Source organism: Rhinolophus sinicus, chromosome 6 (genome assembly GCF_057876585.1).
Source record: "Rhinolophus sinicus isolate RSI-liver-muscle chromosome 6, RSI-T2T, whole genome shotgun sequence".
Lineage (NCBI taxonomy): Eukaryota > Metazoa > Chordata > Mammalia > Chiroptera > Rhinolophidae > Rhinolophus > Rhinolophus sinicus.
Window position 1 is genome coordinate 32916858 of NC_142506.1, and position 25643 is coordinate 32942500.

General features: G+C 40.1%; 1 protein-coding gene across 2 annotated transcripts in view; it reads right to left on the reverse strand.

Moving 5' to 3' along the window:
* Window positions 1-1746: 1746 nt before the first annotated feature.
* The window catches only part of POP1 (POP1 ribonuclease P/MRP subunit), a 39440-nt gene continuing 15543 nt past the window's right edge, over window positions 1747-25643 (reverse strand). The window contains exons 11-16 of one of the 2 annotated variants that reach the window (XM_088799036.1): window positions 25022-25141; window positions 15769-15884; window positions 13451-13546; window positions 12171-12325; window positions 5266-5607; window positions 1747-4305 (exon numbers count right to left, since the gene is read on the reverse strand). In XM_088799036.1, the coding sequence (XP_088655162.1) occupies window positions 3651-4305; window positions 5266-5607; window positions 12171-12325; window positions 13451-13546; window positions 15769-15884; window positions 25022-25141 (1484 nt within the window). In that variant the 3' untranslated portion in view covers window positions 1747-3650. Of the gene's footprint in view, window positions 4306-5265; window positions 5608-12170; window positions 12326-13450; window positions 13643-15768; window positions 15885-25021; window positions 25142-25643 lie in introns of both variants that reach the window. The other variant, XM_088799035.1, reaches the window with a different exon arrangement.

Here is a 25643-nt window from a genome sequence, read left to right on the forward strand (position 1 = left end):
ACTCCCAAGAAGGGAAGGTTATACAAGCAAAGAGCCAGGCTGTTGTCAAGACCAGGCCTCTTCCCCCGGTGGAAGCCCCTGCTCCGGGCCACCAGGCCTCACCACCATGCTCTCATGAAGTTCCCACCTGGCGGTTTCACAATGCAGTCAACAGATCCAGTGTGCGGGGTCTGCTAATAGCACAACAGTGGTAAGGTTCCCACAGCCTCGTTATTCATGCTTTTTCCTCAAGGTGCACGGGGTCCAAAGAGCCAGACCTCCTAAAGACACTGTCCTCAGCCCAAGTCACACATCAGAAGGGCCTGGGTACTTCTAAGAACTCCTGATGCAGGGGCCCAACCCAGATTGCTTTCTGGGAGGAGTCTGGGAGTATCAGCTGATTCTAATGTGCAGCCAGGGATAAAAGCCATTGTTGTCAAAGAAACGACAGCACCTGTGGTCCTCCATATTCGGGGTGACCATAATCTGTGTAACTGGGGTTGCTGCTCTGAGTGCCCCACAGTTGCTAGTCTGTCATCTGTAAGGCAGCGCAGTCCTGGACCAAGGTTCGGTACTCCCCAAGCCTCGGATTAGCTGGCCACAGATAGACCAGTTAAGGCGATTATGGAGTCCATGGAGCAACCAAGGGCTCACCTCACTTGCCACTGGGGAGAAAGAACTCACCCTAAGCATATAGCGGGCAAGACAATGATATATTGAGTGCGTGATGCACCTACTAACTTCCTATTTCCCATAAAAGGAGTATAAACATTCAGGTTCCCGCTAATCAAGCTCCACAAGGAATTGGTGATATGCACTTAAACCGCACGTGTATTGCATAGGTTTTTACATCAGCAATTACTGAAGCTATTTTTCTTAAAAGAAAACTACCAACACACATCCAGAAACAAAGCCTAGCAGGTTATTTATCAGAAAGGTACAGTGGTTACATCTCGGTGGTGAAACTCCAGGTGATTTGTTTTATTATTGCTGTTGCTTATCAGCATTTTCTAATTTTCTATGATGTATAGGGATTATTAATATAAATATTACTTATGTAATGTAAAAAAAAGCATAATCACACAGGAAGAATCAATTCTGTTTCATACACAACTCAGGTATATAGCTGGTCTCTGGGTGTTCAGCTCACAACTCTGCTTTTTAGGACACTTCCTAACTTTACGAACTCTGAAATCTTAGTCCCCTAAACGAGAGGGCAAGGGCCACAATGTAACCTTAGCAGGCATCTAGTAGGATCAAAATAAACATGTTCCAGTACATTCCATGAAACTCGTGTTCTCTGGACAAGCTATGCAAAAAAAAAAAAAAAAAAAAAAAGGTGAGAAGGGGGTCTGTGAAAGACAGATTTCCTCCCTGCAGGCATATACAGAGCCTCGGTTATACGGTTATACTGACATTCATTACGAATCTGCAATAGGAGGATAAGTATATTCAGCTATCCCCAAATTTAGTTAGCCATGGAACACTTTTTTCTAGAAAACATCTCAGGATCAGTGCTCCAGGAATATATTTAGGGAAATGCTAGTCTATCCTTTCAGCGTGTAGTTCTTTGACCTACCACCACAAAGCAGACCAAACGTGCCCTGTCCCTTGTAACGAGGGCAGGCAGCAGGCCCTAGGCAGGGTCCTGTGCTGAACAAGGCTCACTGACTCACAGCACTTCTGTCATCAAGCGAACTAGGCCACAGATGAAGTGGCTTAGAGCCTAGAAAACAAATGAAGAATGGTCCAATAAATATTCACAACTGAACATCAGGTGACATTTTAATTTGTTCTGTTTACAGATATCCCTAAGTCATACTATTTTTTTCGTCAGTTTCATTTGGGTTGGACGCAAATACATTTAGAGGCATGGTGAGAGGAAAAACATCATCTATTTTATTAGCTACTATAATACTTGCAGTATCTCTCTCCAACTCATCACCCCCAAAAGTACTTATTGCCAGATGCTACTGCAAAAACCCAATGCATTTATAGGAAATGAGGCCTAACTGTATAAATTTTTTTTTTAATCCCACTCAAGCTCTGTTGGAAATGTGTAGCAGAAAAATATGGACTGAGGGTACGAGTGAGACCAACACAGCAACTAAAAGTTAATGAGTACCTAGTTTCTCTACAAGTGGAAAAAGGCACTAATGACCCCACTCTTCCTAGGGGACTAAATGAGACCTCTCTTTTATACCCTGCTCAAAATGTCAGGTGGGTAATTAATGTTTAAAAGCTGCTTGTCATTTTAGTTGTCACCTTGCAGAGGTAAGTATTGCACTGTATAGCCACATTTCCCAAAGTATGTCCCTTCCTAAGAACACTGGTCCTACAAAGTGCTCTGTCGTGCAGGGCAGCCTGCGGGGTCTCTGCTCCCGCTCCCCACATAAGAACGCAGGATATGGTGAGGCCAAAAAGGAACACCCACGGAGCCATAGGTATGGGAGTCATACCACTATAGTCTCACTGGTGGCACTATAGTCTCATTGGAGGCTGGAGTCACACGACCTGCGACCTGCCGTCCGCTTCTCTGCCTGCCAACCCACCGACTAACCAACCAACGCAGCCGTGGCAGTTATATCAGGGGCTACTTGGTTACAGCTGACGGCCAAATAGCCACAGCTGACGGCCATCTACTACCCGAGCCAGCACCTTTCCACATGAGGCCGAGAGCCTGGAAACTGCTCTCTGGGACTCTGTCCCCACGTGCTCCTTGCAAAAGGAGTATTGGGATCAAAAAGATTTAGAAAATACGGCAGACTATTATCCACTTCCTAGAGATTAACAATGTAAAAAATAACATGGAAAGTTCTAGAAGTCCTTCAAAAAGAAATGCTTAACTTTGTTAAACCCAGAGTTTCCCAAGTCAAAATGACCTTAGAATCTCTGTTTTTTGTTTTTAGGTTAACATATTTCACAGAACGTATTTTGAGAAATGTTCCTCTATGGCTTTGAAAAATTCCTTGCAGAAACAAAAAGCACAGAAAATTAAATAATTCCTAAGATCATGTATTGGTCGACAACAAAGAAGATGGGTAATAAAATCAAAGACGCACATTCTAATGCCACCCCAACATTCTTGCCATAAACTGAGCCTGCCCAATAAGAGGCAGCAATAAATTTTCCATGATTTCCTTCTTTATGGTGTAAAGTGTTAGGCATGCTGATTACATACAGAACTGAACATGGCCCAGACGGGGGCCCACATTTCATGTACAAAGGCCAGATGTTTATACTCTTTTCTTCTTCCGTAACAATCAAATCATTAAACAACCAGTGTTGCTTATCGCATGACTACAAGGTTTTTCAAATAGACTTGACAGCCCTTTGTTCCTAATAAAAAAAAAGGGGGATGAGAAAACAGAGCTTCTAATTATTTTCAGCAAGAATTACACAGACCAAGAAATCATAAGAGAAAAGCTTTGACTATATATGCCAAATAATTTTAAAGTATTCAGCAAGGACAAGGAAAGACAGAAATCAATGAGATTACTGGAATGATGTAAACATTTCACCCATTTGCATAATACATAATTTTTTATTCTCATTTCCAAGGAATTTCATGTGATATTTTGAAACAGAAGATGGAGAAAACAAAACTCTCCAATTGCGGTACTTGGCAAATGCAGTTACCGTCCATACCCTGCAAGGACGTAAACCAGCATTCACACCTCAATAGCAATTCTCGCAAATCGATACTGCAGAGAGGCAGGAGGCCTCAGTAACACTAGGCCCCTCTCCCCGGCTGGCTGGTTGGACAGCATATCCAGCAAGCCTGTCAAACTAACAAACCCCAGGGCTTCTCCACAGCCGACAGCCATAGAAAAATCTCCCTGTGTGACAAAGCCAAGGAGAACTCTGGAGCAGTGAGAAGTCACATCGGGGAGAGGGCCCGACCACAAGCCCAGGGTGGGAGCTTGGTGCTCAGCCATCAGGGGCCCTGCTTCCAGGCCCTCAGACACAGTATGCCCTCGGTTCTGCCTCTTCTCTAGTTTCTTCTTCTCTTTCTGTTTCCGGATCTTGCTCTTGAATGGGTCGCTGTGCTTGGATTCCTGGGGCCCACAGTAGAGCCGATCCTGACTGAGCTGGAGGAGGTCCTCCTTGGCTGGGACGCAGATCATGGCGTGCGGCTCGGGGCTGCCCTTCCTGAGCAGGGACAGGCTGACCCACACCAGGGCCCTGGGGAAGTGGTCCAAGAGGGACAGGCAAGCCTCTCTGGTCAGTTCCTGCTGCCCTCTCCGGGGAACTTGCCGGGCTGCCCGACTGTCCCCGGAACTGGGCCCACACCAGGCTGACAGCTGCTTCAGAGATGCTCTACTCCTAGATGAAGTTGGAGAAACACGTTTGAGGATATTTTGTTCAAGGAGAAAATATGCACTTAGAAGACTGGGCATGCTAGAGGTAATCTGATTTTTTTATACTCCGTGTGGGAAAGGATCAAAACTCAAATTTAAAAAAAAATTTAAAATACACATTAATGTATTTTTGTAATCATATTTTTCTTTTTATGCATCTACTATTCTGAGACAGAAGGACTAAAGGTTTAAGAAGTTGAAGGCGGAGAAAAACAAGACCGTGGGATAGCATCTGAGGCTCTAATCACAGTGAGAAGAGCTGATCCTTTCATGAGAAAAGAAACGCTCAGGGAGTTATATGAAAAATAAAAAGGAAGGATATGAACTTATGAGGTTACTATACAGAAAAAATAAGTATAAGGAAAGAGGGATGAGCACTTATTAAAAATCAGAGCACTGAATAAAAGGTAACTGATGAGCAAAATCTAACAGCCTGCGGCAGTATTGGGAGTAGAACACATTTTATATGGGAGCCTCTGTGATATGACAATATTACAATGAATCAGTGCCTAATCAGCCACAAGTTCAGATCATTCAAAAGGAACAGGAAGAAATCTAATGATTTAATGAAATCAGTGATTTAAAGCAAAGAATGCTTGCTTGTTCAGAGTCTGCAAACGTTTTTGACCTAAGAATACACTTGTGAGCTGCTTTGTGAGCAAATGAAACAGGTCATAAAAAAATTTTTTTTAATTAAAAAAAGACTTGGTTTAGGTCCTTATTAGATGACAATATTTCAAATCATTTCATTAGTTAGTATCATGCCCCAAATGAAAAGTGACGTAACTGTTTCCCTGTGCCTCTAGGAAAGCCCATAAATTTACTTTGCATAAAAGAACAGTGATAACTTTCACATATATCCTATGGCCGGGTCAGCAGTAGAACAGACCACCCAAAACATATGGGGACGTCATGAGCACCTTACCTAAGAACGCAGAGGCGCCTACAGGCGGCATCCTGGCCCGTTGCCCACTCAGTGCCCATCTGGGCCGGACACTCTGTGTCCATTCGACCTCTAGGTTCACTGCAGGCGTGCAGCGATGTGCCCACTGCATCAGACACTTGACGAGTTTTTTCCGGCGTGGGAGCACAAGGCACCTCGTCTCCTCTCCAGTCGCTCTCCTCACCACTTGGAGAGGAAGCTACAGATGATTCCTCTTGGGCCTGAGCTCTTGATTCCCAGTCTTGAGTCAACTGCTCCCAGGGGCAGCAGAAAGGTGCCAGAGTGCCAAGTTTAACGTAGTTGGGCCGCTTTGCAGGAGGGCGTCTAATGAAAACCAAAGAGGAAATTTTGAACAATTTAGCACTGGACAATTAAAATAATCATGGCCACTGTACTATATCTCTATTTTAAAAACATACAAAAAAAGTTTTCTAAGAAATATGATAAAGAATAATAACCAGCTGTACAGGCCGAGGTTTTTGTTTTCTTCAGTTTTTATTTTAAGAGATAATGCATCTACAATGTAGCCCCATGTGGCTATTGCACAACTCCTGGGAGTGCCATCCCTGAAAGACTACAAGTAAGTGGTGTCCCTGCAGTGTGCAATTATGTCCCTGCACATTTACAGAGTTCTCAGTTCTAAAGGTACAAAAGGTGTGAGGGTGAAGTTTTTCTCTCATGACACAGCTGCCCTCCAGAGAGAGAGATCAGTATCTCATATGTCCTTCCAGAGACTTTTTATGTACATATAAGCAGACATGTACATATTTGTTTCATTTTTTTACCCATTTTTACACAATGGTAACATACTAGATACTTTATTTTTTGCCAGACTTTACTTTTTTCACTTAACAAAACATCCTGGAGCTCACTTAATATTAATACAGCAAGAGATCTCCATTCTTTTGTAAAAGGCTGCATATCTTATCCCACCATACGATTATACCCTCGTTTACTTAGATGGTCCTCTATTGCAGGACACTGGTTATTTTCAGGTTTTTGCCTCTACGAACAATGCTGCAATGAATAACCTTGAACAGGTGGCACAAGTATATCCACAGGATAAATTCCTGAGAGTGGAACTGCTAATGCAGAGTATTATTAGCGTTTACAATTTTGACAGATATTTCCAAATTGCCCTCCACAAGGGTGATACCAACTGACCTTTCCAGCAGTGTAAGAAGGAGAACCTGTGAGAAATACCATAAACTAGTGAGAATCAGGGTCTGCTCTGGCACGTACTGACCCCAGCAGGTGGGGAGCAGCCTGGCTGCTGGCCACTCTGGGCTAGAGGACTTTTAGGGAGTCCCAGGCTGTCCTCAGACTGAAGGTCTCCTCTGGCACAGACCCAGACAGCCCTTCCATTTATTTCTCACTATATGCTGTGATATCCTAAGAAGTGGAGCAGCCAAAAAACACTTCCAGGGCACTTGCCTTATCCTGAGACCTTCAACACACTTAAAATATCCAACTTCACTAGTAAGCAAACAAACAGAAAATTACAACAATAACAAGCCATTTTTTTTCACCAACCAATTCTGTCAATATTAGAAGACTGGTAATATCATATGTTAGTGAGAATGAGGGAAAATAGGCACCCTCATAACTACAGGTGAAATCCCAAATGAGTACAAACAGCAATCTGTCGATAGAATATCAACCCTTAAGGTGCACTCTAAACCAGAAATCTTACTTATGGGATTTAGCCTACGGTCTACACTTTCTTTCCCCTATAGCTCTTCTCATGGGTCTAGGCGTGGGCAGATGTCCTCCTGATGGCCCAGACCATTTCTCTTCCAGGCCGCCAGCTCCCAGCAGCACCTACCGTTAGAAAAACCACTAGCTCTCCCTCTTTAGCCAGCTCCACCCCCGCCCCACCCCTCCACCCCCGGCTATTCACCTGCCACACTATCTTCCCCTCTATCATGACTCCTGTCATTCTCAGTGGCTTCAGCATCTACATATATCATCCCTCTGATACTCTGGCCTCCTAGAAACTTCGTGTCCTCATTTCACACCTTTTACTTCACCCTACCTCAACCACCCACTCTCCTGGTCACGCCTTCATTTGGGTCATTGCTAATACCTGCTACACCTTAAAAATCTCAATTTCAAGTATCCTTCACTCAGAGTGATGCCTCCTATTTTCCCAGCCCATTTACCTCTCCCCGCAACAATTCCTCAACCATTGAAGCTCCTATTTATTTCCTCACTGCTCACCAGCGTCCTCACATCTCTATCCTTATCAGCATAGATTCCATGGCTCAGGAGAGTTCCCTCCCTCACATACACCCTCTACTCCCTCCACTTGGCAAAGCCCATCCTCGTGACTTTCAACCCTCCACCTACCCCATGCCAGCACCTGATTGGCAGAACACAGCTGGGAAGGACACCCAACAGTCGTCAGTGGTCTGACGGCAAACAACACTCAAGTGGACTTGCTTACATTTCTCCAGTCAATTCTATCTTCTACTCTCCCAGAAAACTGTTTACATTGATACCCCTCTCCTCAAATCTCCGACAGCCTCTCTCCTCTTCTTATCCCTAGCTTACAACCTTGATTTCTTCAGTGAGAAAACAATCACAATCAGGAGAGTGCTACCGAACCTCTCTACCACTTAATCTGTGTTCCCATTTCAGTGAGACTCCCAGCTACGAAAATGAGAGAACTGAGCCTGATCCTATGGAATGCCATACTTTGAAATGCATCAAATACAAGATGGGTTGTTGGATTGATTGAGGGATGAACAGCAAAATGGTGCCCTGGATGCCACCTCCTCTAGAGTGGGGACACTCTAGGACTCTGCTCTTGCAGTTTTAGCCCCTCCCTCCTCTTTCCTGGTTCCCTTCCACCAGCCTGGAAACATGTGCTTCCATCCAGAATACAAGCTCATTTCACAGCAAAGAAAACCATCAACAAAACAAAAAGGCAACCCACTGAATGGGAAAAGATCTTATAAGGGTCAAATGTCCAAAATATATAAAAAAATTCATACAACTCAACACCAAAAAGCAATCTAATTAAAACATGGGCAGAGGACCTGAATAGATATTTCTCCAAAGAGGACATACAGATGGCCAACACACATATGAAAAGATGCTCAACATCACTAATCAGGGAAACGCAAATCAAAACTACAATGAAATACCACCTCACTCCTGTCAGAATGGCTATTATCAAAAAGACAAATAAGTATTGGCGAGGATGTGCTCTGTTGATGGGTTGCAAATCGGTGCAGCCACTATGGAAAACAGTATGGAAGTTCTTCAAAAAATTAAAACTAGAACTACCTTATGATCCAGCAATTCCACTTCTGGGCATTTATCTGAAAAAATACAAAATGCTAATTCAAAAAGACAAATGCACCCTAATATTCACTGCAGCATTATTTATAATAGCCACAGTACGGAAGCAACCAAGGTGTCCATCGATAAACAAATGAATAAAGAAGATGTGATATATATAGAGATATAGATATAGATATATATTTACTACTCAGCCATAAAAAAAGAATGAAATCTTGCCATTTGTGACAACATGGATGGACCTGGAGGGTATTATGTTAACTGAAAAAAGGCAGACAGAGAAAGACAAACAGCATATGATTTCATTTATATGTGGAATCTAAAAAACAAAACAAATGAACAAACAAAACAAAACCGAAACAGACTCATAGATATAGAGAACAAACTGATGGCTGCCAGAGGGGAAGGGATCGGGGGGAAGGGGAAAAAAGGTGAAGAGGAATAAGAGGTACAAAACTTCAAGTTATAAAATAAATAAGGATGTAATGTATAGCACGGGGAATATAATCAATAATATCATAACTTTGTACAGAGACTGATGGTTATTAACTTACCATGGTGAGCACTTCGTTAGATATATAAATGTTGAATAACTATGTTGTACACCTGAAACTAATATAATATTGTATGTTAACTAGATTTTAATAAAAAATATAGCTCAACAAGGGCAGAAACAGACTTTGCCTGCCTTCCTCTACTATAGTCTCAGTGCTTAGAAAGGTGTTTGGCACATAATAGGCTCTAACGAGATGTGCTGAATGAATAAATAAATCAAATATATAGCGATGCATATAGAAAACTGTTCACAGAAACACAAAGGGAAAAATCAGAAATTATGTAAAGATCAACTGATAAATTATAGTACATCCATACTGGAGTCCTATGCATCCATTCAGTTATTTTGTGAGCAAGAGTTGGCTGCGACTCACAGGCCAAACCTGGCCCACTGTCTGCTTTTGTAGGATCCATGAGCTGACGATGGGTTTTACATTTTTAAATGGTTGAAAACAAACAAAAGAATAGTTTTTTATGGCACATGACAATTTTGTGAAATTCAAATTTGAGAGTCCATAAATAGAGTGAGACTGGAACACAGCCATGCTCATCCATTTATGTAAGCTCTGTGGCTGCTTTTGTACCACCATGAAAGAGAGATGTAGTTGCCATGGAAACCAAAGGGCTCACAAAGACAAAATATTTATCATCTGGCCCTTTATAGAAAAAGTTTACAAACACTTGGTGTAGAGTTATATTTATCGATATGGGAAAATTAGCCATAATATATTATTAAATGAAAAAAGCAGGTTTCAAAATAGTGTACATATTTTTTAAATTTGTATCTGTAAGAAATTTGTATGCATAAAAATGTCTAAAGGGTAAAAAGTAAGCATTATTTGTCTTGGTGTAGAATTAACCCCTGGTCGTTTGCAGAATGTGAAAGAATTTACAAGACTCTGCAGGAGTAGCCAGAGAAAAGATTTATTGAAAGTTAAAGAGAGAGACAGCTCTGTTTGGAACTGGCAGAAGTTTTGCCAGGGCAGTTTGAGAAGGATTGTTGCAGAGACAGAGGGGTAAGAGAGAGACACTGGCAAATGGAGTTGTGCCAGGGCAGAGTCTGATGGGGACAGCTGCACCAATGAGGAGTGCTGGGGTTTTATACATACATACATATATACATACACACACACACACACACACACACACACACACACACACACACGTATTTATTTATTTATTTATTTATTTATTTATTTAAATTGGGGAAGAGTAACAGGACTTTATTGGGGAACAGTGTGTACTTCCAGGACTTTTTCTAAGTCAAGTTGTTGTTCTTTCAATCTTAGTTGTGGAGTGTGCAACTAAGTTCCAGGTCCAGTTGCCATTGTTAGTTGCAGAGGGCGCAGCCCACCATCCCTTGCGGGAGTCGAACAAGCAACCTTGTGGTTGAGAGGATGCGCTCCAACCAACTGAGCCATCCGGGAGCTCAGCAGCAGCTCAGCTCAAGGTGCTGTGTTCAATCTTAGTTGCAGGGGGTGCTGCCCACCATCCCTTGCGGGAGTTGAGGAATCAAACCGGCAACCTTGTGGTTGAGACCCCAGTGGCCCATGTGGGAATCGAACCTGCAGCCTTCAGCGTTAGGAGCACAGAGCTCCAACTGCCTGAGCCACTGGGCTGGCCCCCTATGGTTTTATATTTGTCCATGCAGGATGCTGTAGGGTGCTTGTCAGCTTGCAGGACAGCTGCTGCTATAATTGTCTCCTTCTGGGAATTGTCCTGTTCCCAACTATGATGGATGTCAGCTTGCAGGGGGTTGCTGGTGTGATTGGGAACTGTTCTGTTCCCATCTGTGATGGGTGTTTGTAACTGTGCAGGGGGTTGCCGTTGCAATTGGGAACTGTTCTGTTCTCACCTATGATGGATGTGAGGTGACTGTCAGCTTGCAGGTGCAGTGCTAACCAGCGGAGTTAGAGCCAAGTGGTTAATGTTTAAGTTTGTTTCTGTTAGCTCACAAGCTAGCTCCTGTTAACTCTTTGCCTGTCCCATCCTGCCAGCCCACAAGCTCACTCCTGTTAACTCTTTACTTGTCTCATTATTGTCAATTATATTTAACAAACACATAGGAGACCCTCAGCTACATATTATAGGATGCACAAGGCATAAAATACATGATCGCTGCCCTCAAAGAGCTTCTAAGCTACTAATCCAGGAATATACCCTGTTCATTCACTTACTCATTCATTCATTCATTCATTCACCCATCATTCAACAGTTTGAAAGCCAGGAACTGCCTGTCTCTGTGGTTGCAGCAGTGAACAGCAAAGAACAACAGTGGAGCTCACAGTCAAGGAACTCCAACATTCAGTTATTCACTCATTCATCAGTCAACAAATAACAGTGCTTAGGCCCACTGTGCACCAGGCACTGGCTAGATACTGCAGATGCCACAACAAGCAAGAGTGTTTCGTGCTTCCAGGAGCCTACAGTTTAGTAGGAAATACAGGTTTCCCAATGTTAGCATGTACTTCACAGTACAAGGGAAACAAAGCTCCTCATTGGCCACTCCCCCAATGGATAATAAAAAGAGAAAGAAACAGAGTCCAGATAGATAGATACCAAAATGTAAAGACAGTACTTCTGTCTCTGGTTAGAATGAATACACCAGTTTTTAAATGCATTTATACAGTTATTTTAATACATTTCCATAGTTTCATTAAGATTTCATCAATATGTATTATCTCTATAACCAGTTATAAAAAACGCTATTTTGAGGGGGCAGAGTTGGCAGTGAGAATCTACTAACAAGTATCTGAAACTCATGTCCGCAATTTAGGTGCACACCATTAGCAGTGTAATCAAATGACCAAGGGAAGGATTTGTAACCTGATGGGCCTATATAAAAGCCAGATCTAAGACAATCTGCCGACTTAATTATGTCTTGGTAATGCTGAACTCAGGGAAAAGTCTATGGAAACATTAAATAATAAGAGTTACCAAAGCCATTCCAAACCATATTGACCAGTGTGAATAAGCACTTCTCTTCCTCTTAAGACCTTATCAAACTACAGAAGCCAGTTACTTACCGTTTGTACTTTTCAAGAAGATTCTTGGCTTGCTCTTCAGCAAACAGAATCCCAGCAGGGCAGTCTGGAAAATCACCTGGGATGTACGGAGACCTTTTATACTGAGAATGCATTATAGCCTCTTTCAATCCTCCAACTCTTGCACCTCGATAGATCTAAAGGAAATGTCAAAAAGATCTTGTCAACAACCAGCTTAAAGTGAAATTGCTTAATCGTTTATATGGGGACAATGGGAAACAACCTAAATGCCCATTGAAAAGAGCATGGATAAATATACTGTGGAGAAATCCTACAATGGGTTACTATACAATAGTAAAAATAAATGAAATACAGCTTCAGTAATCAACATGGAAAAATCTCAATGTTGAGTGAATATAGCAAGCTGCAAAAGCATATATACAGTGAAGTATATACAAACTTTAAAAACATGTCAAATATTGTTATTTTATTTTGGGATATAAGCATGCTTTATAAAGCTATAAAAACATGCATGGTCATGACAAATACCAAAAACAGGAACAGTGATTCTTTTAGAAGGAGGGAAGGAAATGGAATTAGAGATGGAATCTGTAATGTTTTATCTCCTAAACTGGATAGTGGGTAAACAATAGTACACAGACATTCATTACATCAACATCTATACTTTTTGTACGCTTGAAACATTTCACAATTTTAAAATAAGAATTATTAAAAAATAGTCCCACTCCTAAACGATTAGCTGAATAACCCTTGCACTAGGCATAACCGCTAAAATTAATTACCTGCATGAATCTAACAGTCTTACATGTCTTTTATACTCTCTAGCTTAAAGAAATATTTAAACTAACCAAAAAAAACCACCCAAAAACCCTACATATTTGATTTTAATAAAATACTTAGTTGCAGTTAATAAATAAGAATATGTCAGCACTTAGAAAACAAAAAATGTATTCTATACATCTATAAAAATTAGAAAATTATAAAGATTGTTTTTCTTTCAACTGTAACAAATTTCTTCAAGGAAAAAAAAAAACCCTCAACATTTTGTTGCCACTATTCAAAAATCAGGCCACTTTTAATACCTCAAAAATTCACAATATGTCAGCACAACTCTTATTACTAAAAGCCTGGCTCCAGGGACTTTATGAAGTATCTTGTATCAGGACTATAGCTCTAAGGGCACAAAAATAGCACTCAATTTCTAAATTGTGCCTGAAGCTGGAACATTTTCAGCACTTGGTATTTATTAGGAATGTATTTTAAACGCTGCAGCTCTTAGTCGGAATAAAAAAGTAACCTACCAATGGAATCCAAAAAGCCATGCCCCAGCCCTTTGGGAGCAGGACATCCCAGCCACTTCCCCAGCCTCGTCGGTCATCACCAGTCACTTTTCCCGGCTGTTGAATCAAAAGTAGAGGTATCTTGGATTCATGGGGACCTAAAACAAGCTGTGACCCGGGCACCAGCAATTCACTTCTCTTCCGGTTTAAATCCTGAAGTGGAAGAAAATAACTCAAGACAAACAACCCTAGTCTTATGGGAGATTGTACTGGGTCTCCCTATATGCAGCTTTAGAAAGTTATACGCTTTTTTAAAAAGCAAAAAAAAAAAAATGTTCTTAATAAATAAACATAAGCCACTTTAAGTACAAGGTATTTCCTCCTATGACGATTTTCCTCTGTACAGGTGCTTTGGTAGAAAATGCCAAATTATCTTAAATTTGGGCTAAATATACTAGATGATTCAAAGTTGTAAAATAATATACATTCATTCCGCTAATCTCTTATATCAGGATTAATCTTATATTTTGATACTCTGTCCCTACCTTTACTTTGATTAAGCTTTGTTGTCAAAAAGGTACAAACAATTAACAACTTCTCAAGGAGGGGCAAATGTAAAAATACTATGATTCTTGAGAAAATATTTCTCACCAGATCTTAAGGATTTAAAATAGGAGATACTATAAATTATTTGTTAAAGTGGACTGTAGGTACTGTAGATAACAACATCCTTTCAGATTTTCTTGCCAGCAGTACAAACAGATGAACAGGTAGAAGAGAGGTCTACCGCTCGGGTAGCTGAGAAAACTACCCAAGAGACTGCCTCCACGCTACGGAATCTACCTACCTCATGGATACTTGTCAGGCCATGACCAAGTCCTGACTCACCTTTTTCACTTCTGGTTAATTTTCACTATCATCTACATGTTGGTATTCCAAAATGTCTATCTTTTAGCGCCTACTTTTCCTCTGGGATTAAACCTCTCTCCTTGACATCCGCTCCTGAGAAGTCCCAAGGCCCCTCAAACTCAATTTATCTGAGATGAAACTTCATCTTTCCCACTGCATTCACCCTCCTCCTGTATTCCCCATCTAGCTAAATGATGCCACAATTCTCATAGTTCAGTCCCTCATTCATTCATCCATTCAAGTATTTATTGTTCATTCATTCAAATATCTACTGAGCATCCGTTATATACCAAACATTCTTCTAGACCTTGGGAATATAGCAGTGACAAGTCAGACCTGGCCCTAGCTCTCTTTAAGCTGAGCTCCTAAACCCAAGCTAGACCTTTCAGACCTAATTTACAAGTCTCCTCCTTTCTCACCACCCATCTTCCAATCAACCACTGAGTCTTGTCAATTTTACCTTCCAGGAATGTGTATTAGTCCCAGCCCCTGCACTCCAGGCACACAACCACACTTCAGGCCCCCATCATGTCCTATATCATAGATATTCCCAGGGTCTCTTTTAAGGTCATCCAACCACAAGTCCTCTCTCCAGCTTCTCCTCCCACATCCCCATCCCTAGTCTCATCCACCCTCCAGTGTTGCTGGAGTGAAATCTGGTCGTGTCATGACCCAGCTTAAAACCTTCAATGGAGCCCTACATTGTCAGTACAAATCCTTTAAAATGCCCCAAGGTCTTCTTGGTCCCTATTTCTCTTCAGTTTCATCTCCTGCCCCGACCCTTGACTCAAAGCTACTACTCTACTTGGGAGATTCCGAAACACATCATCCTATTTTGGGCCTGGGCACTTGCATATGCTGTTCTCACTTCTGGCAATCCTTTCTCCACTGAGCCCTGGCCACAAGAGTCTGGTTATTTCTAACCACCCACCTAAGCATCAGCTCAAAAACCTGCTCCTCCATCCAGGAGCTTTCCCTAATTTCTATAGTCTGTGCTTAGTACCCCTTTTTTGGGCTTCCTTTGTCCCCGTACTTCTTTGACCATATCCTAATGTACCCCATCTTCTAATACAATACCTGGTCCTGATAGGAGTGCAACCATTGTGAAATTAAAGACAGGAGAATAGTAAATAAAGACAGACAGAACACTCTAGGGGAAAAAACAATAAAAGAAAAACATGTATTTAAACAATGAGATTATCATTTCAAGAAAAAGGTCTTTGTATTAACTTTCTCTAGGGACTCTTCTTCTCTAAGAACAGGGGGAAAAAACATACTATATATCATAAGTAAGGGACCAATAAATTGTTTGAAAATGAAAGGAAGTCTATGGGATTCTATAAAGTATGAAGTAACTTTTATGGTCTCTCGAGTGATGAATTTCAACCTGTCTTCATCACTTTATCAATAATCCTTACACCATTAGTTACCTGATCCGAGATTTTATTCTCTGTGACACTCTTAGAGATAGCTTGGTTCCAAATAAAGCTATGCGTACACTCCACAGGCACGCCCTCCAGAAGCAGCTGTCTAACTTTCTCATTATCTAAGAAGGAAAAGAAATAGCCTTCAAACCACATCCTTTAGATCAATTAAGTCAAACTCTAAATGTTGTCAGTTGACCTTTTGCTACAAGAAAATATTTTATAGGTACTTACTTTACTTCTCTAGAAGAATTTACTGGACTAGATGTTAAGTTATTCTTATAGTTGGCTTCATAATCAGTGAAATAGCAAAGGTTCCTAAACTTATTTTTTGACATTTTAGTGTAGAAGATGCAAATATCACATAAAATTGTCTTTAAATAACTGTACCTAATTTCACATTTAAGATAATCAAATTCTAGAAACCACTGCAAAGGCAAAAAATTTCTTGCTAATATGCAATGGCAGCACAGGCCACATGTTAACTACTGGCTTCAGGGTCTTTATATCATTCCTGGCCTGATGGTGGTGAGACAACAGATACCATCCTTTTCTTCAGCCCTATTATTTAAAGTCTCTGAGAACCCTTTTTTTATTGAACTGAATATTTACTCCTTTCTATAAAACATATTTTTTCATTCCTTTAAAATGAGCATGTTTTCTGTGAAATAGTCATTCTTTAAATAAGCCACACCATGCCAAATACTCCTCTAGTGGGAAAGGAGAAGGAACTTTTCAGTTATAAACATACATTGATGGGAATCTTCCTAAATGTAGTCATTTAATCACTAGGAGAAAAATCTGCCAAATCTTATTTTATTGGACTGAAGAATTAAAAAAAAAAAAATCAGACAATTCATGAGTTTTGATTATGGTCCTAAAAGGCCAACATAGAAAGGTCAGTCAAACACACGTACTTGCATGGGTCTAATGTCTGGAAAAAAAATAAGTTGGAAGTGACTAGGCCATAATATGACAGATTTCAGGGGAGAACAAAGTTAAAAAAAATTTAACTGATGAAAAGATCTGAGATGAAAGCTCCTTCAAAGCAGCAACTGCCTCTGGTACACTGCTCTTCCTCATGGAGACAACCACCCACAGAGTCTACAGTAATAGTGCTACGTGCTGCGAGTTCTCATAGCCTGACTAGGAGCAAACAGGCTCCATCTCAAAGAGCCTGTCTACCCAAAATATTTCCCAGTGGAGCGCTGCCATGGATTTGAGAGACAGAATTGGGATTTTATTTGGACTTGGCTGCAGACAAAAGAGATGGCTGATACTTAGGGTGTGAAGGCACAGGAAAGCACGACCTCATCTTCAAATATTCTAAAAAATAATAATAAATAAATATAACAAAGTAGATGTTATGTCCAGACAATGGAATATTATTCAAAAAGAGAAATGAGCTATCAAGCCATGAAAAGACATGGAGGAAACTTCAATGCATGTTACCAAGTGAAAGAAGCCAATGCGAAAAGCTACATAGTGTATGATCCCAACTACATGACATTCCGGGGAAAGGCAAAACTATTGAGACAGTAAAAGAATCAGGGGTTGGGGGGGGGAGAGGGATAAACAGGTGGAGCACAGCAGACTCAGGACAGTGAAACTATTCTGTATGATGTTATAATGGTAGCATGTCATGGAGAATGTCACTGTATAATGGTAGATGTATGTCAACATACATTTGTCCAAACCTATAGAACATATAACACCAAGAGTGAACCCTAATGTAAACTATGGACTTTGGGTGATAATGATGTGTCAGTGTAGGTTCATGGATTGTAACACATGTACTCTCTGCTGCAAGATGTTGACAGTGAGGGAGGCTGTGCATGTGTGGGGGCAGGGGTATATGGGAACTTTCTGTACGTTCTACTCAATTTTGCTGTGAACCTAAAAACTGTTTTAAAATACAAAGTCTATTTAAAACAAAGTAAAATATGTCTGAAGGCAAAGGGGAAGACCCTTTTTAGGTCAACAGTCTTCACTGAGTGAGACAACAGAACATTACCAACTGGGTCAGCAAGCACCTCGTGTACCCAGAATGAGTACGAATGCTGAATGCAATACTAATTCCTTCCCCCAAGACTAACATAGAGTATATTCTTTCCTACCCAGACAAAAGCCTTCTGACTTACATAACTCCACAATTGTGGCTTTTAAAATGGAAGGAAATAGCTTGTTTTCTCTTTTCCTAAATACATTTGGAGATCACCAAATTTTAAATTAAAACTTCAAGTTTTACTGAGAAAAGCAAACAAAACTAATAAAAAGCTTTATGATTTGGGAATCAAATAAACCGAAGTTACAGCCTTCAAATTCACTCTATTTTAAGTTAAGTATGCAGAATAGTCAAAAGGACCCAGCTGAAGCTATCAGTTTTTTCCTCCCAAGAGCAGAGAAGTCATTGCAAAATGACAGATAACTAACTGGGCACTTCTGAAAGTCAACTGCACATCAGTGCTGTGAAAGTGTTTGCAATCCTTCTAAGGCAACTCAACTCTCCCAGTGTTTTGGGTACACACTACCAAAGAGTGTGTAAAGAGAAAGATTAAAACCAGCCCATGAGTACAATGTAAGTTCAATATTTTCTAAAGCAGATTCATCTCTGGAAGACAAAGACTAGTTAAAATAATGTATTCTATCAAAGCAAATGAGCAGATGGTAAGGAGCGCAAACACTAAAGTGCAGAGTACAGCAGAATTTGTATTTTAAAACCTCACCCAGAAAACCAGTTATTTGTATAGTGAAATGCTGTGGTAATGAAATTGAAAAGATTTGTAAAAGTATATTTAATCCAAATTCAAGAACCAAATAATCAAGTAAGCTTTTTCAAAGCATCTGAGAATATGCATCATCACTTCATGTGCTTCATTGAAAGAGAAAACTGCTTCCTTCTCTGTACTGTTACTACTGAAGCAGTTGGAGTTAAGACCCCTCAGAAAATGACTTTAATTGAAAAAAAAAAAAAAAGATTTGTATGCTAGTTTGGACTAACAGCCACAAGAAGGAAGTCACGTGGCACCGTTTCCCATTATAGAAACTGCTTAGCCCAGGTACTGCCTGTCTGCTGGGGGTAGGATGTGGGGAGTAGGGGGTGGGCAGGGGGACAAATGACAAAGACAGCAGAAATAATAGCAGCATACACTGAGTAAGATTCACACGATGTATAGCTTCTACCCCTACACATCAAGATAACCTAGTAACATGCATTGTTAAGGTGTTTTTCAGCCCACAAAGCAAAAGACCAACTGAAACCCAGGGTCCTGATTTAATGTGTGATTTTGATTTAATATATAGCCCCAGAATCCTATTCAGTTTCTACACAGCATGCCCTGTAAGCCTTAACAGTTTCCCTTACTTAGTCATTAACCCTGAGGCAGCCAGAAACAATGGTCATGCCTTGACTTAGGTTCACAAGGTATGAGTTTCTGTTAAGCTAAAGATAACCTCATGGCCTAAGTTGTGCTTCAGCTCAATAACCCTAAAGGAGAATGACCCCCTGGCCACATCCTCATGAAATAAGACTGAAGGACTTGAAGCTGACCTCAAGACCTGAAATAATGATTTACTGCCACTATCTCACTCTTGACCAATCAGCAAAACCCACCATCCCAAATACCTTACTCAGATGATACATGATTTTTGCTCAATAAAACCCCTTGTCTGTAAACTATCAGGGAGTTTGGGTTTTGCCAGCTTGTGCCCATTCTCCATTGTGTAATGCTACACAGTTAATGCCACTTTCTTTTACTGCACCCCAGTGTGAGGCCACCATTATCCTGATTCCAAAAACAAAGACATTACAAAAAAAAAAAAATTATAGGTCGGTATCTTTGATGAACATAGATACAAAAATCCTCAACAAAATACTAGCAAGCTGAATTCAGCACTACATTAAAAAGATCATACACCGTGATCAAGGGATTTATTCCTGGGATGCAAGCTTGGTATCAATTAACGTGATATACCACATAAACAAGATGAAAGATAAAAATCATATGATTGTATCAATAGATGCAGAAAAAGTGTTTGACAAAATCCAGCATCCATTTACGATAAAACTCTCAGCAAAGAGGGAACATAACTCAATGGGGAAAAGCTAATAGCATTCTCCTTAAGATCAGGAATAAGACAAAGATGCCCACTTTCATTACTTTTGTTCTACATAGTATTGGAAGTCCAGCCACAGCAATCACACAAGGAAAAGAAACAAAAGGCACCCAAATTGAAAAGGAAAAAGTAAAACTGTCATTGTTTGCAGGGTGCCAGGATATTATATATAAACAACCTGAAAGATTACACCAAAAAAACTATTAAAACTGATAAATGAATTCAATATAGTAGCAGGATACAAAATTAATATTCTGAAATTGTTTGCATTTTTATTCACCAATAATGAACTATCAGAAACAGAAAATAAGAAAACAATCACAATTGCATCAAAAAAATAATAACAATAACCAGGAATAAATTTAACCAAAGAGGTAAAAGACCTGTGCTCGGAAAACTGTAAGACACTTAAGAAATTGAAGAAGATACAAATCAATGAAAGCATGGATATTCATGGATAGGAAGAATTAACATCGTTAAAATATCCATACTACCCAAAGCAATCTATAGATTCAATGCAATCTCTATCAAAATACCAATGGCATTTTTCACAGAATTAGAATATTCTTAAAATTTATATGGAACCACAAAAGACTCCAAATAGCCACAGCTATCTTAAGAAAGAAGGAGAAAATTGGAGGCATCATGCCACCAATATCAAACTATACTACAAGGCCATAGTATAGCATGGTACTGGCATAAAAACAGACACATAGACCAATGGAACACAATAGAGAGTCCAGAAATAAGCCCACACCAATATGGTCATTTAATCTATGGCAAAGGAGGCAAGAACATACAGTGGGGAAAAGCCAGTCTGGTCAATAAACGGTGTTGGGAAAACTGGACAGATACAGGCAAAAAAATGAAACTGAACCTCCTTTTAAAACCATATACAAGAATAAAATCAAAATGGATTAAAGACTTAGATGTAAGACCCACATCCATAAAACTCCTAGAAGAAAACATAGGCAGTAAACTCTCTGACATTGCTCTCAGTGACATTAATACTTTTTCTGATTTAAATATCTCCTTGGGCAAGGGAAACAAAAGAAAAAATAAACAAATGGTACTATACAAAACTTAAAATAAAAAGCTTTTTCACAGCAAAGAAAACCATCAACAAAACAAAGACATCCTACTGAACGGGAGAAGATATTTGCCAATGATACATCTGATAAGAGGTTAATATCCAAAATTTGTGAAGAACTTATATAGCTCAATACCAAAAAAAACAATCCAATTTAAAATATGGGCAGAGGGCCTGAACAGATATTTCTCCAAAGAGGACATATTTTCAGATGCTCAACGTCACCAATCATCGGAGAAATGCAAATTTAAACCACAATGAGATATCACTTCACACCTGTCAGGATGGCTATCATCAATATATCAACACACAAGTGTTGGCGAGGATGTGGAGAAACGAGAACACTTGTGCACTGTTGGTGAGATTGCAAATTGGTGCAGCCACTATGGAAAACAGTTTGGAACTTCCTCAAAAAATTAAAAATAGAATTACCTTATGACTCAGCAGTTCCACTTCTAGGTATTTATCTGAAAAAATCCCAAACACTAATTTGAAAAGATATATACACCCCTATGTTCACTGCAGCACTATTTACAATAGCCAAGATATGGAAGCAACACAAGTGCCCCTCAACAGGTGATTGGATAAAGAAACGATGTATGATCAAAAAATATGGTGAATGTTTAAATGTAAAAGTTTCTTACAGTAAAAGACACACTGCCATTAATCCTTCTTAAAATACTCCCCCTCTCTTCGAACACATTTACCCCATCATTCTTGCCACTTTCTGAAGCAGTTCTGGAAGTCCTCTTTCTTGAGTGTCTTTAGTTGCGCTGTTATGGCTGCCTCAAAGCCCTAAATTGATTTAAAACATTTACCTTTCATGGTCATTTTGACTTTGGGGAAGAGCCAGAAGTCACATGGTGCCAGATATAATATAATATAAATTTATATATAATATAAATAAGGTGGATGAGGACACACCGTAATATTTTTATTTGACAGAAATTGCCGTACCAGTAAGCGATGTATGATACCGAGCCTTTCTGTTGTGATCAACAAATACGGTGAATGCTGCTGCCGAATGCCATCCAATTGAAAGGCAGGGATCTTCAATACGGGAAGCGGTGCTTCAAACCTTAGTAACAGTGTGTAATGAGTTTCAATTTGTTGGTGCAGTCAGTCGTGTGTGAGCTATGGTGGAGAGAAGGTGTGCTTTAAAGTGTGTCACAAATCATCCTCCATCATGACAACATTCCGTGTCACACATCGCTTCTGGTACGGCAATTTTTGTCAAATAAAAACATTACGGTGTGTCCTCATCCACCTTATTCACCGGATCCGGCACTGCGCAATTTCTGGCTCTTCCCCAAAGTCAAAATGATTCAGGACATCAAGGCAGCCATAACAGCACAACTAAAGACACTCACGAAAGAGGACTTCCAGAACTGCTTCAGAAAGTGACAAGAATGACAGGATACATGTGTTTGAAGTGAGGGGGAGTATTTTGAGGGGGATTAATGGCAATGTGTCTTCTGTAATAAATTTTTTATTTAAACATTCACTTTATTGTTTGATCACACATTGTATATACAATGGCTATTACTCGGCCATAAAAAAGAATGAAAGCGGGCTGGCCCTGTGGCTCAGGCAGTTAGAGCTCCATGCTCCTGACTCCGAAGGCTGCCAGTTCGATTCCCATATGAGCCAGTGGGCTCTCAACCACAACATTGCTGGTTCAACTCATTGAGTCCCACAAGGGTTGGTGGGTACCGCCCCCTGCAACTAAGATTGAACACGGCACCTTGAGCTGAGCTGCCGCTGAGCTCCTGGATGGCTCAGTTGGTTGGAGCGCGTCCTCTCAACCACAAGGTTGCCGGTTCGACTCCCGCAAGGAATGGTGGGCTCTGTCCCCTGCAACTAGCAACGGCAACGGGACCTGGAGCTGAGTTGCGCCCTCCACAACTAAGACTGAAAGGACAACAACTTGAAGCTGAATGGCACCCTCCACAACTAAGATGGAAAGGACAACAACTTGACTTGGAAAAAATGCCTGGAAGTACACACTGTTCCCCAATAAAGTCCTGTTCCCCTTCCCCAATAAAATCTTAAAAAAAAAAAAAAAGAATGAAAGAAAGCTTACCATTTGTGACAACGTGGATGGACCTAGAGGATATTATGCTAAATGAAATAAGTCAGACTGAGAAAGACAAATACCACATGATCTCACTTATAAGTGGAATCTAAAGAAAAACAAAAACAGATTCACAGATAGATCAAACTGATGGTTGTCAGAGAGAAGGGAGGTTGGGGAACTGGGTGGAAAAGGTGAAGGAATTAAGAAATACAAATTGGGGGCGGCTGGATGGCTCAGCTGGTTAGAGCGTGAGCTCTGAATAACTGGGTTGGCGGTTCAATTCCCACATAAGCCAGTGAGCTGCGCCCTCCACAACTAGATTGAGGACAGTGAGCTGCCGCTGAGCTTCCAGAGGGCCGACCGGATGGCTCAGTTGGTTAGAGTGCCAGCTCTCAACAACAATGTTACTGGTTCAATTCCCGCATGGGATGGTGGGCTGCACCCCCTGCAACTAAAGATTGAAAACGGTGACTGGACTTGGAGCTGAGCTGCATCCTCCACAACTAGATTGAAGGACAACGACTTGGAGCTGATTGGGAAACACACTGTTCCCCAATATTCCCCAATAAAATTAAAAAAAAAGAAATACAAATTGGTAGTTACAAATTAATAATGGTGAAGTAAATAAAGTACTGCATAGGGAATATAGTTAATAATATTGCAACAACTATGTATAGTGCTCAGTGGGTACTAATCAGGGCTCACTGCATAAATTACATAAATGTCTAACCACTATGCTGTACACCTGAAACTAATATAAAATAATACCAAATGTTACCTATAACTGGAAAAAATAAATAAAAATAAAAAAGTTTACTCTTTATGTAGCTCACCTGCCAATACTTCTTCAAAGAAATTACTTAAAACAGGTTTTAATGAAATTCCACAATGACTAACAATATGGCAAGCTTTTATAATAAAACTTAAATCATGTTTTTTGACGAAGACTTTAATTTTCCTTGAACTGACTCATATTAAGATACCTTAGAAAGGATTTAATACAAAACTGCCTCATTCCAAAAAAAATTTGAGAAACTAAGTAGAGTTTAACTATGGCTTTAAGGAGATTATGAGAGTCAACATTTAATGGTGTAGTTAACGCTGCAAATTTTATGGCTGCACCAGTCCATACTACTATTAAAAAGAAAAAGAAAAAGGCAACAAGTCATTAATAGAAGTCTCAGACTCCATAATTAACTAACTTATCCATATATCTTCAAATTCCTTTCATCCGATCCCCCTTTCATGTGAAGTCTGACAGGGTAATTTACTGCCCCTTTAATAAGCTATCTAACTACACATGGAGGTAAAAACAAATTCTAAAGTCGTTACTAAACACACCTGTGTTTTTTATCGCCAAAAATTCACAAGCTAATTTTAATGATTCTTCCAAATAACCATATTTAAATGACAGTAAATACAATAAGGCATAATCACAACTGAGGCAAATCCCAGATTAGACTAAAGCTTTAGCCAGCCCTATCCACCCTCCTATGCCATCTCAGCCGAAAAACGCCCTCAGGCCACTCTACTGAGTTTAAACCAAGACATCTTACCCTTCAGCACCTGGGATGGCCTTGCCAGGATTCGAACCTGGATCATCTGTATGGTCAAACAGAGGCTTCCAATGAGCACAAGACCAGCTGCAGGTGCACATCCCTCCCTCACAACCGAAATCTGAAATGCCAGGCATTTTCAGAGAATCCAGTTTGAAGACAGGTTTTACTAGACACTAAAAATAAAAACCTTAGGGAAAAAAACTAATGTAAGAATCAGGCTACACGTTTCATAGCTACAAGATACTCCCACACACGCCATCTCCCCTTTGGTCATAACCACCTTGAATGCAGCAGGTAAAGGTTGCCCTAATTTCTACAGATGAAGTCACGGCAGAGGTGTCACAAACAGAACTTCTAATGGGACTAGAGTGCTGCTCAAAATAGTAAGGAAAACCAGGGGTGTTTCAAGACCTTTACCTTGGCATTTTTCTGGATTGGGCAAAACTTTGGACCTCTTCTGAGGCAAATTAATTCGAGGATCCCCAACTGTCAGTCCTAGAATAGTACCTGCCGGAATTTCTGCTGGTGATGTTATCCCTTTAACAATAAACAAAAATACCCAAGCTCAAAGAAAGTCATTCACAATGTATACATATTTGCTTATATTTTCAAACTTTTCTAATGAAACCTTCTTCTTGGGCTACTTATTTAAAAACATACACTCTCCTTTTTTCCCATCGACGCTTTTAGAGAATACATTAACATTCATAAAGAGTGATGTTTCTTACAAGAAATATTAAATTAACATAACAGATTATTTTACATGAACTTATATGTTTCTATCAAGATAACTATAGTAGCTTTAGGCACAAAAGCAATCATGTGCAGGCATAGATTTCAGTTTAGTACCTGGTATATGCATTTATCTATATTGTCAGAATGCCAGTTATTTAGAATACTAACACCACATTTGTTTGTTATTTCATAAACAAACTCAAATAGTGTTTAGACTATTCTCTGAATTCAGGCACCTCTCTTACTTGCTTTCTTGCTGTATTAAAACAATGAGCTACAAGTTAAAAAGCACCACTACACAAAA